At 38.8% G+C, this 18795-nt stretch overlaps 1 protein-coding gene across 3 annotated transcripts in view; it reads right to left on the bottom strand.

The window, feature by feature from the left end:
- Nucleotides 1–17940, bottom strand: part of CLCN5 (chloride voltage-gated channel 5) — a 191146-nt gene extending 173206 nt beyond the window's left edge. For 2 of the 3 annotated variants that reach the window (XM_037159059.2, XM_037159067.2), the window contains exons 1-3: nt 17676–17940; nt 16961–17077; nt 15531–15685 (exon numbers count right to left, since the gene is read on the bottom strand). In XM_037159059.2, coding sequence (XP_037014954.1) covers nt 15531–15546 — 16 coding nt within the window. In that variant the 5' untranslated portion in view covers nt 15547–15685; nt 16961–17077; nt 17676–17940. The remainder of the gene's footprint in view (nt 1–15530; nt 15686–16960; nt 17078–17675) is intronic. The other variant, XM_037159066.2, reaches the window with a different exon arrangement.
- Between the last annotated feature and the right edge of the window lie 855 nt (nt 17941–18795).

Below are 18795 nucleotides of genomic sequence, written 5' to 3'. Positions count from 1 at the left end.
ATTGCTTTTGGGGGATATATAATATAGTGAGGAAGCACAAAGAGGGAAAGGAGAATTTTACCAGAAGATGGGCAAGGTTTCAGGAAAGACAACAGAGAAGAGACAACTTTTCAGCTGATTGCTGAAAGGAAGGAGGCATTTGCCAGGAATGCAACCTATGGAAATGATCTAGGCCACCAGGGATGAACAACATAGGGGGAAGAACAAAGACTGTGTGGTGCCTCATAAATTTTTGACTTTGATATCTGGATAGATGGTGGTACAATTCATCAATATGAAGAATGTAAGAGGAAAAGGGTCTATTACTAATTATTATTAATTATTATTATTATTATTATTAATTACCAGTAGAACCCAAGGAAAAGAAACCCTTGATAGAGGTGGAAATTTGGATGCCAGCAACTCCTCTGCCCATCTGCCTGTCACCACTCTCAAGCTCAATAGGAAAGATCATGATTTCAACCTGGGAGTATTCAGTGCTCCCAGTGCTGAGTTAGTGCTGAGTTAAAGATGGCCACTAGAAGACAATACAGATAGGACCAGAGGGGTTTCTCTACATGCAAACATTTTGGGGGGGGCCAGAAGATATTGATGATGTAATTCAGTTTGCTTATATTTTGGAGGGAGTAGAGTAGCCAAAAGAAAAGGAAAATTCAGTGCCCAGAGTATCTCACACACCTGGTAATATCCACATCTCCCCTGGATGGTCCCTGTCCTGGATTTATTTCTAACTGTTCTATGTTGCAATTACTGTGTTGCTCTTCATGGAAGTAGTTGCAGCACAAATCCTAAATAAATACAATAAAATACCACCTAATGCCTGAATGGCACTGGGGTTAAAAACATCAAAATATACCATTACTAAGAGGGTTACCTCACCATATTAAGTCCTCAACACCTTTGGTCTGACCACAGGTCTATAAATATCTATGTGTTAACAGAAAATAGGAAGAATAAGAAAAATCTGGCATGTATTGCCACCTGTGTAAAACATTCTAGTCCATCCTCCCCTCCTGCTCCACCACAAACAGAACAGCCTTACATGAAACAGGAATCCCTGAATCATAATTTTGGTTAAAACATGAGAACCTGTAGTTTATTTTAAAAATGCTAACAGAGTTACAGGAAGAGTAAACATATTCTGGAAGCCTCAATGACAAAACAATTCTTTAAGGGGAAAATTGAACTTGTCAAAGTAGCAATAAAGCAGAGTAGGGAAGGCTAAAACTTAGTAGAAAATTATAAAATAGCCAAGCCTAGTGGAGGTGGTGTAATGCAGTAGGATGAAACAGGCAGAGAGACTGGCCTCAATTTCCTCCTTTGCATGATGAGACATTTGCAATAGATCACCTCAAAAGACTCTCCAACTTGAAAATAACCCTTTAAGTGCCTATCAATTTTTTTTGATGCTGCTGCAGCTGGAATTATTATACAATCAGTGCAGCTAAGACAGGCTGGGAATTTTGGTGATTCTCATTCCATCTACAACCATGTGAGGTAAATATTATCATATCCTTTTGCATATTACAATAGTCAAAATCAATATTTGTGAGTGCTTAACACATGTCACACACTATCCAAAGGCTATATATGTACATATTAATTCACTTTATCTCCCAATAATCCTATGAATATATATGATTATTATTAACCCCATTTTATAGATGAAGAGGGTGAGGCACAAAGAGATGAGAAAATGTGTTCACAGCTAGTCGTGACCAAGCCAGGATACAAGCCCAGGGAGTGTGTCTCCAGAGACTACACTTGACAGATGAGACCTTTGAGACTTTTGGAGTTTAGGTTACTTTGGCTACCAACTAGCACAGCTGGATTAAGATCCAGATGTATTGGATTTCAAAGCCCATGTTCCTTCCACAATCATATGCTTGGGAAAGAATGGCTGGCTTGAAAGAAAAATTGCGTGAAAAAATTGTTTAGTTTACACCCTACTCAAAGCTATTCACCATAATCCATCCCCCACCTATCCTGCCCCACTGAGGTGTTGTAGAGGGCAATTGTGCAGAGAAACAACTCATTTCTGTATCTGCTGTAGGTGAGACAGACACTGGGCCAAATAGACAAAAAAAAAAAAAAGTAGGGTGAGGGACTCAGTTTCTTTACTCTGGCTCTAACAGCAGAACTTTTGTTCCAAAGTCACACACATAGCAACATTTTGGTCAACAGACAGGAGCAGATGGCTTTTCCTCAACGATATAGAAGTACAACCATCAAGCCACACAGCTGTCCAGATTTCACACTACAGCACTGACTGCTCTGTAATGCTCCCCTGGCCCTCATGTGCCAGCTAAATCACTACAGTGTTTACAAATACACTGTGATGTGCTAAAAAATACCTGCAAGGTGGAAACATGCTTCCTTTGAATCTGAAGCCAACAGAACAATTTCTCATTGCAACTATATATTAATATTTTATTAAAACTTTTCTCTTCCTTATTGTCATGCTTACCCTGACATATTTTGCCACCTCAGCTTATTGTTTAACTCCCACACTAGATTAAGTATGATTTCCCTGTTTATGTACAATCTCCCTGTCTCCTCTCATTCCCCAAAGAGGTTTTGGACTCAATAGGAGAGACAGTAAAAATTACAAGAGAAATTCAGAAAATATTAATAGAGAAAAAAACACAAACAACTGCTCTAGCCAAACCCTTAAGAGGGGCCACAGAATGACTAAAGCATCTGTCCAGAAGCCTACACAATTCACTCCTTATGGGAGGCACTATTATTTTGTATTGTATTTTCAAATACTTATTTGCTGATTGTAAAAGTAATACATATTTATGATAAAAAATTTGAAAAAGTATAAAAGAAAAACAACAAGTTAATCCCACTACCTGGAAATAGCCACTTTAGCACATTCATAGGTGTGTATGTGTGTAACATGAAACATAGAGATACACATAAACTCACATTTAAAGTAAAAAGCCAGAAATGGGATAATCTCACACTTTTTCATTATATCATGAAAAATTTCCTCAGTCTTAGTTTTGATTTTTTTAAATCCTTACCCAGAATATGTTTTTATTGATTTGAGAGAGAGGGGGGGGGGGAAGGGAGAAGGGAAGAGGGAATAGTGGGAGAGAGGAGAGGGAGGGGAAAGGGAGAGAGGAGAGTGGAGAAGAAGGGGGATGGGAGAATATCCATTGGTTGCCTCCCTTATGTGCAGGAGAATCCCTTACTTTTCCATTACATCGTGAACATTTTCCTGAGCCTTAAATTTGATTTTTTTAAATCCTTACCAGAGGATATGTTTTTATTGATTTGAGTGAGACAGAGGCATCAATCCATTGCCACCCCTATGTGCCACAACCAGGGATTGAACTCACAACCTTTTGGTATAGGGATGATGCTCCAACAAACTGAGCCACATGGCCAGGGCCCTTAGTTTTGATTTTTAATAGCTAGATAATTTACTCTGTGGACCAACCATAATTTACTTATAGTCCCCTTACTATGGAAACTGTCTTCAGTTTATCACCATTATAAATACCTTAGTATATAAAGCTGTACATATATATCTGATATTTCCCTCAGAAATTATCCTTTTTTAAATTAACAATGAATCCACATTACTTACAGAAACATGGGAAGACACAAATAAGCAAAAACAAAGTTAGCTGTAATTTCTTTCTTTTAATACTTTTGTGGATATCCTGCAGACTTTTCTTTATTTTATACACACATAGACATAAGCACATATATTAAAATGGATCATACTATAAAAAATATCAGTTAACTAATAAGTTACCATGCATTGAGCACTCACCACATGCCAGACACTGTGATTTTCTCTTTTAATACTCCCAGCCACCCTATGCCTTAGCTCAGCAGTTCCAAAACTTATCTACACATTGGAGTCACCTGGGGGGCCTCCAAAATCCTGAGTGCTACATCCTGTCCCCACAGATTTTGATTTAATCAGGCTGAATGAGGCCTGAGCCTGACAGGTTTAAGAGATCCCCAGGGGATACTAATGGGTACATACAAGTTGGGGACTATTAGGTTTCCTGCTATTTTGCTGCTACTTTATCCCTCTTTTACTGATGTGGAAGTGGAAGAACACTAAAGTCAGTAAATTCCCAATATCATGTAGTTGATAAAGCTGGGATTTCAATCCAGCTCTAAGCTCAGAGCCCAGACTTTTAACTACTGATAATGTGAGATCTGCTTCCCCTGTCCCACCATTTAACATCATCTTGTGAACCTATTTCTATGTCAATAAATAGAACTCTACACTATCATTCTTAGTAACTATAGTATTCCATTCTATCAATGCACCAGAATCCAAGTGCTATCAATTTTCCCACTATAGAAAATGTTGCAATCAATATCTTTATTGATACATTTTTCTGCACATCATTATTTCCTTAGGATAAATCCAAGAAAGAAATTGCTGGGTCAAAAGTTTTTGATAAATATTGCCAAATCAATATTCTCATCAGAAATGTATGAGACTGTCTCTGCCAAGACTGAGTTTTGCCATGCATCCCTTTTTTAATTTAATCTTTATTGTAATTTTTCCATTACCATTTAGTTCCCTTATACCCCCAGCAATCACCACAGGGCTGTCCATGTCCATGAGTCGTTTTTCCTTTTTGCTTGATGACTCCACCCCCTAACCTCCACCCCGCCAGCTGTCATCCTGCTCTCCATCTATGAGTCTGTCTCTATTTTGCTTGTTAGTTCAGTTTGTTCATTAGATTCCACAGACGAGTGAAATCATATGGTATTTGTCATTCTCCGACTGACTTATTTTACTTAGCATAATGTTCTCCAGGCCCATCCATGCTGTTGCAAAGAGTAAATTTTTCTTCTTTTTTACAGCTGAGCAATATCCCATTATGTAAATATCCCATAGTTATTTTATCCATTTATCTACTGATGGACACCTGGGCTGCTTCCATGTTGGCAATTATAAATAATATTTCTGTAATCATGGGAGTGCTTATGTTCTTTTGAATCCATTTTTTACATTTTTAAAAATTTCTTTTCTTTTTTATTGTTGTTCAAGTACAATTATCTCCATTCCCCCACCACCACTCCCACCCACCACATCCATCCCCACCTCCCACCTGTGATCCTACCCTACTTTGGCTTTGTCCATGTGTCCTTTATACATGTTCCTTGGATGACACTTCCCCCTTTCCCCCCCATTATACCTTCCCACCTCCCCTCTGGTTACTGTCAGTTTCTTCTTTATTTCAATGTCTCTGCTTATACTTTGCTTGTTTGTTTGTTTTGTTGATTAGGTTCCACTTATAGGTAAGATCATATGGTACTTGTCTTTCACTGCCTGGCTTATTTCACTTAGCGTAATGCTCTCCTGATCCATCCATGCTGTAGTGAAGGGTAGGAGCTCCTTTTTTCTTTCTGTTGCATAGTATTCCATTGTGTAAATATACCAGTTTTTTGATTCACTCATTCACTGACGGGCACTTAGGTTGCTTCCAGCACTTGGCTATTGTAAATTGTGCTGGCTACAAACACTGGGGTGCATAGGTACTTTTGAATTGGTGTTTGAGTCCATTTTTAATTTTTTGAACTATCTCCACACTACTTTCCACAGTAGCTGCACCAGTCTGCATTCCCAACAACAGTGCAAAAGGGTTCCCTTTTCTCCACATCCTCATCAGCACTTGTTTGTTGGTTTATTGATGATAGCCATTCTGACAGGTATGAGATGATACTTCAATGTGGTTTTAATTTGCACTTCTCTGATGATTAGTGACATTAAGCTTCTTTTCATGTCTGTTGGCCATTTGTATATCCTCTTTGGAGAACTGTCCATTCAGGTCCCTTACCCATTTTTTAATTGGGCTGCTTTGGAGTTTTTTTGGTGTTAAGCTTTGTAAGGTCTTCAAAAATTGTGGATACTAACCCTTTATCAGATGTATCAGCAAGTATGTTCTCCCATTCTATGGGTTGTCTTTTTATTTTGTTGAGGGTTTCCTTTGCTGCGGAAAAACTTTTTAGTTTGACATAGTCCCATTTTTTAATTTTTATTTCATTTCCCTCTCCTGGGGAAATATATTGAGTAAAATATTGTTATGAGCAATGTTTGACATTTTGCTGCCTATGTTTTCTTCTACCATTATTATGGTTTTAGCTCTAACATTTAAGTCTTTGACACATTTGGTATGCTTGTGTGTAGTGTAAGAAGGTAGTCTAGTTTCATTTTTCTGCACCTATCTGTCCAATTTTCCCAACACTATTTATTGAATAAACTATCTTTAGCCCATTGTATGTGCTTTTTTCCTGTCAAATGTTAATTGACTATAAAGGTGTGAGTTTATTTCTGGGCTCTCTATTCTGTTCCATTGATCTATGTGTCTGTTTTTATGCCAGTAACATGCTGTTTTGATTACTATGGCCTTGTAATCAAAAGTATAGTTTGGTGTGTTAGGGCCATTCCTTCAACTTTGTTCTTTTTCAAAATTGTTGCAGCTATTTGGGGCCTTTTGTGATTCCATATAAATATTTGAAATATTTTTTTTAGTTGTGTGAAATACATCATTGTAATCTTCATAGGAATTGCATTGACTCTATAGATTGCTTTGGGTAGTATGGACATTTTAATGATGTTAATTCTTCCTATTCATTAACATAGTATGTGCTTTCACTTATGTATATCTTCTTCAATTTTTTTCTTCAGTGTCTTATAATTTTCTGAGTACAGGTCTTTTACATTCTTGGTTAGGTTTATCCCTAGGTAATTTTTTGTGGCAATTGTGAATGGGATTGTGTAATTAATTTCTGTTTGTTAGTTTGTTACTGGCATATAAAAATACAACTGATTTCTGGATATTAATTTTGTGCCCTGCTATTTTGCTGAATTCATTTATCAATTCTAGTGGTTTCTTGGTGGGATTTTTGGAGTTATTTATGTACAGTATCATGTCATCTGCAAATAATGAAGAATTTTACTCTTCCTTTCCAATTTGCATGCATTTTATTTCTTCTTCTTGCCTGACTGCTGTGGCTATAACTTCCAGCACTCTGTTGAACAGAAGAGGTGAAAGGGACCTCCCTGTCTTGTTCCTGATCTTAAGGGAAATGTTTTCAGTTTTTACCCATTGAGTATGATGCTGGCAGTGGGTTTATCACATATGGCCTTTCTTATATTTAGGTATGTTCTCTCTAATCCCACTCTCCTGAGAGTTTCAATCATAAATGGGTGCTGGATTTTATCAGATGCTTTTTCTGCATCTATTAATATGATCATGTAGTTTTTATCCTTCATCTTGTTTATGTGCTGAATTGCATTTATTGACTGAAAATGTTGTACCAACCTTGCATTCCTGGAATAAATCACACGATCATAATGTATGATCTTTTTGAGGCACTGCTATATTCTGTTTCTAATATTTTGTTGAGGATTTTAGTGTCTATATTCATCAGTGATATTGGCCTATAATTTTCTTTCTTTGTAGTATCTTTATCTGGTTTTGTAATTAAGATAATGCTGGACTCATAAAATGATTTTGAGAGCCTTCCCTCCTCTTCAATTTTATGAAATAGTTTGAGAAGGAGAAGTGTTATTTCTTCTTGGAATGATTGGTAAAATTCTCCTATGAAGCTGTCTGTTCCAGTGTTTTAGTTTGCTGGGAGGTTTGTTTTTTTTATTACTGCTCCAATTTCACTAGGTGTAATCTGTCTATTCAAATTCTCTGATTCAGTTTTGGAATTTATTGTATGTTTCTAGGAATTTATCCATTTCATGCAGATTGTCCAGTTTGCTGGCATGTAGCTGTTCATAATATTTTCTTACAATCCTTCATTATTTCTTTTGTGTCAGTTGTTATTTCTCCTCTTTAATTTCTGATTTTATTTATTTGGGTACTTTCCCTTTTTTTCTTGATGAGTCTGGTTAAAGGTTTATGAATCTTGTTTATCTTTTCAGAGAACCAGCTCTTGGATTCATTAATCTTTTGTATTGATTTTTTAGACTCTCATTTATTTCTGGTCTGATCTTTATTATTTCCTTCCTTCTACTCACATTGGGCTTTGTTTGTTCTTTCCAGTTCTTTAAATTTAAAGTTAGATTGTTTATTTGACTTTTTTCTACATTTTTGAGATAGGTGTGTGATACTTTGAATCTCCCTCTTAAGATTGCTTTCCCAGTGTCCCATAGATTTTGGATTGTTGCATCTTAATTTTCATTTGTTTTAAGGTATCTTTTGATTTCTTCATTGATCACATTGTTGACCCACTCATTGTTTAGTAACATGTTATTTAGCCTCCATTCTTTTTGTATTTTTCAGTGTTCCCCTTGCGATTGATCTCTAGTTTCATGGCATTGTGGCCAGAGGAAATGCTTGATATGATTTCAATCTTCTTAAATGTATCGAGACTTGTTTTCTATCCTATCATGTGGTCTACCCTAGAAAACATTCCATATACAATTGAAAAGTATGTATATTCTGCTGCTTTGGGGTAAAATGCTCTGAAGATATCAGTTAAGTCCATTACATCTAGTGTGTTAAGGCCGCTGTCTCCCAGTTGATTTTCTGTCTGGAAGAGCTATACACTTAAGTCAATGGGGTGTTAAGTTCCCCGATTATGACTATATTTCTGTCTGTCTCCCCCTTTATGTCCATTAAGATTTCCTTCACATTTTACGTGGTCTTATGTTGGGTGCGTAAATGTTAACTAGGGTTATAGCCTCTTGTTGGTTGTTCTCTTTATCATTATGTACTATCCTTATTTGTCTCTTAATATAGTCTTGATTTAAAGTCTGTTTTTTAAGAAATAAGTACAGGTACCCACCTTTTCTTTTTCCTTTACATTTGCATTAAATATCTTTTTTCCATTCCTTTACTTTTAGCCTGTGTGTATCCTTTGATCTGAGATGGATCTTTTGGAGGCAGCACATACATGAGCCTCGTTTTCATATTCATTCAGCTACTCTGTCTTTTGGTTGGAGCATTTAGGCCATTTACATATAAGGTGACTACTGGTAGATACATATGTAGTGCCATTTAGACTGTTAGACTGTTTTCCTCTGTTCCTTTTTCTTCTTGTTCTTAAAGCAAGCCCTTTAACATTTGTTGCAGTACTGGCTTGGTATTAACAAACCCCTTTCCTTTTCTTGTCTGGGATGCTCCATATTTCTCCTTCGGTTTTAATTGATAGCCTTGCTGGGTAAAGTAGCCTTGGTTGTAGGTCCTTGCTTTTCATCACCTTGAATATTTCACCCTACTCCCTTCTGGCCTGAAATGATTCTGATGAGTAATCAGATGACAGTCTAATTGGCACCCCATTATAAGTAACTACCTGCTTTTCTATTATGGCTTTCAGGATTTTCTATTTGTCTTTAAGCCTTGTCATTTTAATTATGATGTGTCTCGGTGTAGACCTATTTTAGTTCACTTTGTGACTCTGAGCTAGAGTCACAAACAATGTGATTTGTATGTCTTCTTCCTTCACCAGATTAGGGAAGTTTTCAGTCATTATTTCTTCATAGGTTCTCAATCCCTTGCTCACTCTCTTCTGGTAGTCCCATGATGCAGATGTTGTTATACTTCATGTTGTCCAAAATGTTTCTTAAGCTCTCCTCATTTTTTAAAATTCTTTTCTCTTTTTCTGTTCTGCCTGGGTGTTTTTTTTTTCCTACCTTGTCTTCCAAATCACTGATGCAATCTTCTGCTTTATCTGACCTACTGTTTATTCCTCCCAGTGTATCATTTATTTCAGATATTGCATCCTTTATTTCTGACTGGTCCCTTTTTTATAGTTTTCTATGTCTTTGTTCATGCTGTTGAGTATCCTTATAACCACTACTCTAAACTATCTGATAAATTGCTTGCCTCCATATTATCTAGCTCTTTTCCTGGATACTTCTCTTGTTCTTTCATTTAGGGTTTGTTTCTTTACCTTCCCATTTGCCTGCTTCTTTTCATGTGTTTCTATGTATTAGGTAGATCTACAAACACTCTGGTGTGGGCCTTTGTCACATGCTGCTTGTGACTGGCCCTGGTCAACCTGTTTGGAGTTATCAGCAATCCAAAGCACGTGGCTCCCTCTGCTGTGTCTGTTTGTGTGCATAAAAAACAAGGCTGCATACCAAGGCCGAAAGGCCAGCTTTTATCAGCATGAGTCCCAGGAGAGGATAGGCTGAAGTCTCATAGAACTCCACAGATCTGCTTTAGTTGCTAAACTAATCAATGAAACAGCTTCCTCTGTACTCAGGAGCCAGGCTTATGCTCCACAGGGTGGGGCAGAGTAATTCCTGTGGGCGGGGCTATTACTTCCCCTCAGGCTAATGCCATTGAGACAGGAGTGCTCTGCCTGAGAAAGATGGATCCTGCATTATGGGGAATGACTCAGCATAGAGATCCTGGCAGCTGTTCCTTCAGTTCTCTCCACAGAACCACCAACACCAGACTCTCCTCAAGTGTCTCTAGTCCACTCTGCCCTCCCTCTGCCAGAGCCCAGGGTAAATAGCTGCAAACAGAATGTCATGCGTTGGCCCTTTAAGAGGCTCTCTGTGTATCCAGCTGTCTCTCTCTGGCAGACAGATACAGCTGCTGTTATTCACAGCTGGATGTTATCTGGGTTCCTTTCCAGCTCTGGTGTTGTATGCTGGGGATCCCAGCTAGGGTTTAGACACCACACTTCTTAGGTTAGATCTCTGACTGCTGAAATATTGCTCCAGATCTCCAGCTATCCCCCATGGGAGCCCAGCCAGCCCTCTTGCACCTCCTCCTCACTCGCTACCAGTCACATTGTGGTGAAGTAGTTTCATCTCTCTGTCAGTGGTTATAAGGCTTCTCTCAAGCCAGTGTTCAGTTGGTTATTCAGGATGATTTCTCTACCATTTAGTTGTAATTCCAGACTAGTCCCAGGAGGAGGTTAATGTAGCTTCCACTTACTCCTCCACCATCTTGTTTCTCTGGCAGCCAGTCACCATTCATTCCTTTTTAAACTTTGCATATTTTACTTGAGAAAATGGTATGTCATTTTAATTCCCCTTTATTTACTACTAACAACATTTTTTCACTTTTTCTGACAACTTAAATTTCTCCTTTTATGTATTTTTCAATTCCCATTCTTTGCACATTTTTCTAATAAAATACTTGTATTTTTCTTACTGTTCCACAAGTTGTTATGTATTAAAAATAATGACTCTTGTTTCAACTGTTTCTAGTTTTCTCATTAACTTTATTTATGGTTTTGTGTAAAAATTAAAATTTTTCATATAGCTGATTATAGCAATATTTTCTTTACACCTTTGACATTATGCATATAAACATATTCCTTACTCCGAGATTATATATTCTATATATTCTGTATATTTCTAGTCCCTACATATTTCTAATTCTATGTATTTTTAGTTCCTTTATCATTTCTCTTTGAAAAAACTTTAGATTCTTTTTTAATAATTTATTTTTATTTTAGAAAGTATATTTCATTGATTATGCTACCACAGCTTTCCCAGTTCCCCCATCCCCCCTCCACTCTGCATCCCCCCAACCCTCCAGCATTCCACCTTCCTCCCTACCCCATTTAGTTCATGTCCATGGGTAATACATATAAGTTCTTTGGCTTCTCTGTTTCCTATACTATTCTTAACCTCTCCCTGTATATTTTGCACCTACCATTTATGCTTCTTATTCCCTGTACCTCTCCCCCATTGTCCCCCTCCCTACTGATAAGCCTCCATATGATCTCCATTTCTGTGATTCTGTTCCTCTTCTAGTTGTTTGCTTAGTTTTTGTTTTCATTGGGTTTTTTTGGTTCATATTTTTTATCTTCTTTTTCTTAGATAAGCCCCTTTAACATTTCATATAATAAGGGCTAGGTGATGATGAACTCCTTTAACTTGACCTTATCTGGGAAGCACTTTTTCTGCCCTTCCATTCTAAATGATAGCTTTGCTGGATAGAGTAATCTTGAATGTAGGTACTTGCCTTTCATGATTTCAAATACTTCTTTCCAGCCCCTTCCTTAATGCAGCTACTCCCAAACAGGATTATACATTGGAATTGCTTGCAGGGCTTCTTTAAATGCTCAGGTCTTAAGACTGAGTCACAATTTGGGAGATGAGGCTTGAGAAGAAATACTGTTAAAAGCCCCCACAGGCAATTCTGAGACATCCCCTTTTTATTAAGAAACTATTTTAATTTGTCTAAATTTACATTGGTATCATTTTTCCAAATTATTTCAGCATATTTGTTAAGTACTAAATCATTTCACGAATTTGAAACACTACCTTTATCTTATTTGGTAAGCTCCATGAGGGCAGAGACCATACCTGGTTTTACTGACCATTTTATCTCTAAGGCCCAGCATAGTGCCTAGTGCACAACTGGTACTTCATAAATGTTAACTGAATAAATAAATAACACTGATAACACCAGTCCCCAACTTCATACCATCACAAAGTAGTCTTCTCTTCAACATTTTCTTGACTATCAGGACAATAAAACTGATGTTATTAATAGTGACCTTGAGTTATCAAAAATATTAAATTGTAACTAATATACTGTTTAAAGTGGCTAGGAAATATATTAGAGGGCTCCATCAAATGAAGTCAAAATAATAATGTTGGTCATGTTTAAGGGGTATGGGAATTCTGATCCAGTTCTCCATGAAGGAACTGGACAGCACTGACCTGAGAAACTAAGGAAACCTGGCTTTCTCTAGTACTTAGAGTTCCTCAACTAGTTTCAGAGACTGACTCAGAGCTTCCTTGAGCTAGAGGGCCCACACATAACCTCTTCTATGAGCCCATAGAAAGAAAATTGGAGTAGGGAATCAGGAAACCTGAGTTTGAGTCCCGTCACTACTACTAACCTATTTGACCATGGGCATGTCACTTAACCTCTAGAGCTTGGGGTAGATGTTTTCTAAGGATCTCTTCAGCTCTAAACCTCTTCCTAAAGATCCAAACAGACTACCACAAGGCAGGGCTTCCAAGGACAACATAAAATCCCTTGCACAGACCAGGGTCCCAATCCTACCCCTGGCTATAACAAAATAATAGTGGTAATAATAGTAGTTGTAGAAGTGTAGCAGTAGGAACACAAACAGCTATTGTTAAATTTTACTAAGCACTTATTATATGATACACAATATTGTAGTCATCATCTCACCACTAATAATAACAGCACACACACTTATAGGACACTTACTAAGTGCCAAGTGCTTTGCACATATTAACTTAATCTTCAAAAAAAACCATATAAAGTTAGTTCTATTATTATCATCCCCATTTTACACAGTAGAAAACTGAGACACACAGAGGTTAATGGTCTTGCCCAAGGTGTCACAACTACCAAATGATGGAACCAACTGAGTTGAATCCAGACCCATACTTTTAACTATTATACCATACTGCCACCCAAACTATCACTGTACAATACTTGCCACTTCAGAGGCTACAGAAAACAAGAAATGAGGTACAGTTACTTATGTGTAATACTCCCCTCTTCACTAATGGTAGAAAAATTAGGTTTGACTCCAATGTAATTTTAAACAGATATTTCAGGGCCTGGGATAGCAAAATATATTAGTTATTAATAAAATAATGAATTACCTTTTATTGAAAATTGTTATCCATTAAAATGTCTGTGTTATAAAATAAATAAATAATTCACTACTAATGACCTCTGCACTAAACACACAGAGAAAATACACAAGCTCTTCATGCACCATTTGGAACAAAATTTCAGATCCCCACCTGCACAAACTCCAGTTCCATACTTTCAGAATTGGCTTTTAAACAGTGACCTGACAGCCCACAGTGTGTCAAACAAAACAGGCCAATGAAACAAAGTACAGTAACTTCCCACCATCCCTTAGGCCTTCTCATCACCTCCCACATTCCCTATCTGAGTGAATAGCACCAATTGCTCAGGAACCCAAACTGGGTGTCAACTTAGGCTCACTTCCTCCCACATCCAGTCACAGAACATTTCTAGAATTCATTCCATTCTATCTTTGTTGCCCCTGCTTCTCTGCTCAGACCTTCATCATCTCTAACCTAAACCATTATACCAGAAACTTCCCAAATGGCTCTTGGCTTTCAATCTTTCCAGCTCCAACCCCACTTCAACACTGCTGCCAAAGTCATCTTTCTAAAACAAAATCTGATTATGTTACTTCCCTGTTTAGAATCTTTGTCTTCAGGATAAAGTATAAAATCCTCCCTAGAACACACAAGGCTCTTCTTTTATCTGGCTCCCTTACTACCTTCCCAGCTTCATCTGAGGTCAAGTCCCACACATCTCACACGAGGCAAACAGAGCAACTTGGAAGTTCCTGAACAGTGCTTCTCTGTCTACCCCAAATTCAATTCTCTCATTTGCCCATCTGGCAAACTCCCACTCGTTTTTTTTAGACCAGCTCAAAACTCAGAGTTCATTATGCTTTCTTCTGGGCGTCTATCACATTTTGTACCTCTCCCTATTGTAACACTCATTCAGCCTGACACAGTTTTTGTTTGTCTCTTTCTTATAGGACAAGGAACTGTCTAGGGTTCCCTGACTTACTCATTTCTGTATTTTGTTTGTTAAATGAAAGACTATCTCAGGATTTAAACAAGAATATTCAAACTGCTCCTGATAATTGCCCATTGTATGAGTCAAAGCAGGCATACAGGCCAAATTCCATTTCAACAAACGTCTTTAACTTAACAATCCTATTACATCAAAATAGCTTGTCACATTTGTGTAACTACATACTTGTGGCCATAACCAATAGTAGACAGTTTTAAAAGCTACATTATACCAACAACAAACCTACATGTTGTATATTTATAGACATCTGAGCTCTTCATTCTACCCCATCTTTAACCTTTTGGGGGTCACAGACAATTTGGGTAGGGCTTATCTATCATTTATTAAACCTATACTCCTTTTTGATAAACATAGAAATCCCACACACCCCTGGAGATTCTGATACTCTCCCAAACAGCCCAATCCTCAACCCCACCAAAAATGGAACAACGCTGAATGGTAGCAATTCACAGGTTCACAAGAGATGTAATCCAGGCAAGATATCATTAAGCTTTGCTCTCGGGTAGTTCATAACATTAAAATAGGCAATTTCTTTCTGTCACCAACCATAAACATTGTAACTTTAAATATGCTTTAAAGTATTTACTGGGAAGAAGAAGCCAGAGAGATGTTGACATCTGTCTCCCCAACCTTTGAGAACCTCATGATAGAAAACTGCCACAAATGAAAGATGAAAATATGAAAAAATATCCCATTTTCTAACATATATCTCCCCACAAGGACATGTTCAAACAAAGGGAGTATTTAAAAAATACTTCTAGCAAGATATTTTCCTTCTACTTCCCCCATCACCTCTCCGTGCCCACTTTAGAATAAGTTTAACTTCTAGCAAGCAGCAACTTCTTTTAAACTAATATGCTTTGTCCTTGTGAATATGAAGGGTTAAATTAAAGAAACAGCTGGCTGCCTGCCACTAGCAGGGAGGGGGGTAGGGATGGAGGATAGAGAAGGAGGAAAAACCAGTTAGAGGAATGAGTGCTAATTTCTTACCCTGCCACATGGCCATGTTGATCCTATCCACTCCCACGTTGGGGTCACAGGCTCAGAGTTTCCCAGAGCCCCCAGTTTTGTTGGGAAGCTTGAACGGGATGTAAGTGGAACAGCAGCAGTGTGGTCTTACTCCTCCAGATGCTCACACCCCAAACCTAAAAATGTGAAAAGAAAAATGGGTATCTAAATGAAATAAATTTCAAATCCTTGAAAATTATCTCCTGTTCCTCCCTGAACCTCTCTTTCAAAGATATACTGACACAGGTAGCGTCAAGATGTACCCCTAAGCAGCAAGGGATCACTGAAGGATAAAATGGAGAAGTCTAGAGTCAGTTCATATTGTCACTGAGTGCTGCCCAATTCTGCATAAATCACTGGATCATCAACAAATGGGTTTTGGAATCTCAAAGGATAGGTGGTTGGAGGAGATAATCATTAAGCATCTTTACTCTCTTTACATTCCATGCTTTGGGAAATGAAGAGCAAGATAATATCCAATGCACTCTCCAAACTCCCAAGTTTAAATTTTAAAAAACGTAGGAGAAACAGCAAATTTTGTGCCTACTTGAAGTTTAACATAGATCTTGTATAGGAAAAGAAAGGAAGCATAATAAAAAGATTGATGTCCTCTGGGTGACTCTTCCTTATATTTTGCCACACTTTGCCAATGTCCTATGGGGAGCAGTTGTTGCTTTTATAACAGGGGGCGATCCAAAGGAAAAGAAAAATAAAATACTAATTTAAGTAAAGCCAAATTAATTCAGCTCATTCTTATTTTTGAAACATCAAATTCAGTCTTAGGACAATACTATTAGCAAGGATATAAAAGGTGCTAGGAATGGGAGAAAAAAATGAAAGGTCTGGCTACTTTGACTTCACAATTTAATATATTAAACACTTTGCTTGTTTATTTAAACAAGTTTTTAATTAATAAATAGATCTTCCTTATTTAGCATATGAGCCAACCTGCATTTTCAAAGAAGTCCTCAGCCTTTTTGACCTGGTGAACATCAAAGTACATTGCTATTTCCATAGCTTTTATATACAAGCAACACTGCCACCCTGAAATGAAAGCACTAGTACAGTACTGAAGACTAATACAAACTTGACAGTCATGATTTTGGCATTCTTTAATGAATATTTTTAAGGACAAAGTGTGAATGTGTACATTAGTCCCAAAAGCACCAACAGAGAAAAGAGGATGCTTTGTATAAGGAAAAGTTCACAAACTCCTAAAATGGATTCTCCAGAGGGGGGAAAAAGCGCCCTCATGACTTATCTGGAACCTGCGACAGTTTTGGGTTTGCCTTCTTTTGCAGTTAAATAGCAGTGACCCACGCCTGGTAGGACCAGGAGAAATTTAACATCTCCGAAGTCTAGCCCAGATAATTGCTAAAAATGTATGGAGTTTACATAAAGCACATTCTTACTGGCTTTTTATGCTCCACACTTCTGGATTCCCCTCATTTATTCGAGGTAGTTTACACTGACGTTATCACACAGGCACACGTACAGCTTCACTTGGCAGTCCAGGAAACTGATTTGCTCTGAAATGTATAAAGATAAAAGCGCATCAGTGTGAAGAGAAAGCCCTTCGTGCTGAAAGCACTCAGGCTCAAGCCTGGAAAGTCTGGAGAGAACCGGCTACCCTCCTTAATTTGGAAAAGGAAAACTCGCACCAACTAGTTTTCCGAGAGTTTGGACTCCTTCTCTAAGACCCACGCCAACCTGAGAATCTAGAGCAGGAGAAAGAACGGGGCCTTGACAGAGCTTTACCAGCTAAAGGCACTCTGCTCCAGTCCTGGAAAGGGGACAACCGCAGCTAACCTCCCCCATTCAAAAGCGGGTAGGGCTTGGCGCTGCTCCGCAAGAAAACTTTGCTGGGACAGCGCAAGGAACCTTTGCTCGGAGACCAGGGCTGAGCTCCCGGGAAGATGCCGCCCTGCACTAGCTAGAACTAGTCGATCTAACTCTGAGTGCCAGGTGGCGGCGGCTGGGCATGGGGACCCCCCCATCTCCTGGGGGCCGAACCAGCGGGGAAGCGCTTCCCAGTGTCCCTGCGCCCAGGGGCTCCTCCGGGGGTGGGTAGGGGGCCAACGGGCCGCGAAGGACTTGCTGGAGAAGGGACAGCTCATCTGTCTTTACCTGTCGCCGAGGTCAGCAGCGGTGGAGCTTGTATCTGCCGCTGGCAGGCCAAGCGCTCACTCGACTCTGGCGTTTACAACACCAACTTGAGCTAGCGCCCCACGTAGCCGCCAGAGCTTCATTCACAGTCGGGCGGGGAGGAGAGGGAGCTGAGCGGGCTCGCGGTTCATGTGACAGGCGCCTGGCCAAGTATCCGCCAAGCACAGCTGACGTCTGCGCATGCGCGCCCTGGCAAGCTCTAGGTCCGCACCACTGCCTATCCCGGTGGGGGCTAAGCCAGCCAAGGAGGCGGCGGGGGCTAAGACCGCAGCTGAGATCTAGACGCTGGGAGGTGTTTCCGCGTGCGCAGCCGCAATAAGCCGTCCCCGCTCGCTGCCATATTTAATGAGGACTAGGCGGGTCCTAACCCAGTGCTGGGCGTGTCAATTGTTTTTGAGAAAGAAATATTGCATTACGTCTCAAAGTTCTGAGCCTGCGTTATGTGTTTTGGTTTTGTCTGTAGAGTGAAATTGTTGGTCCCGAGGTTCTGGCCACAGAATAGTAGTTCAAATAGAACACTCATTATATTAGCTCACGTATTTTGAGCCTCCTAATAATATATGAGACGCTGTTCAATCCTTTTACTTTTTTCATCTCATTTAATGCCCACAGTAACCCCACTGGGTTACGTTCTATCATTTGTCCACTTTTATTTACAAAAAAAGAAACAAAGACAGAAAGGTTAACTTGTCCTAGTTCACATAATAGGAGTAGAAATAGTAATCAAATAGTTAACAACAAACTTGATCCTCATTGCACTGGAAAATATACAAGGCAGTTTTTTAGTATTATATTCATTTAAAATATTAAGATAGAAACGGAGACCCAGAAAAGCAAAAATCACAGGTCTTAGTAGTGGTAGAACTGGGATTCCAACCCGGGTCTACCTGCTGCCAAACCCCTTGCCCTAGTATTGGAACAGCTCCTCATTTTATAGAAGAAAAAAAAAAGGCCAATGGGACGCATTAACTTATGCAAGATCCTGCTAATTAGTTATTGGTGGGACTGAGACTGTAATCCATATAATCAGTCTAGGTAATTTAACTAGAACCCAAGTACTCTGATTCAGGGTCTACTAGAA

The sequence above is a fragment of the Artibeus jamaicensis genome, unplaced genomic scaffold (assembly GCF_021234435.1).
Source record: "Artibeus jamaicensis isolate MK-2021 breed Jamaican fruit bat unplaced genomic scaffold, CSHL_Jam_final contig_60, whole genome shotgun sequence".
Classification (NCBI taxonomy): domain Eukaryota; kingdom Metazoa; phylum Chordata; class Mammalia; order Chiroptera; family Phyllostomidae; genus Artibeus; species Artibeus jamaicensis.
This window is presented reverse-complemented; position numbering and strand designations above follow the sequence as displayed.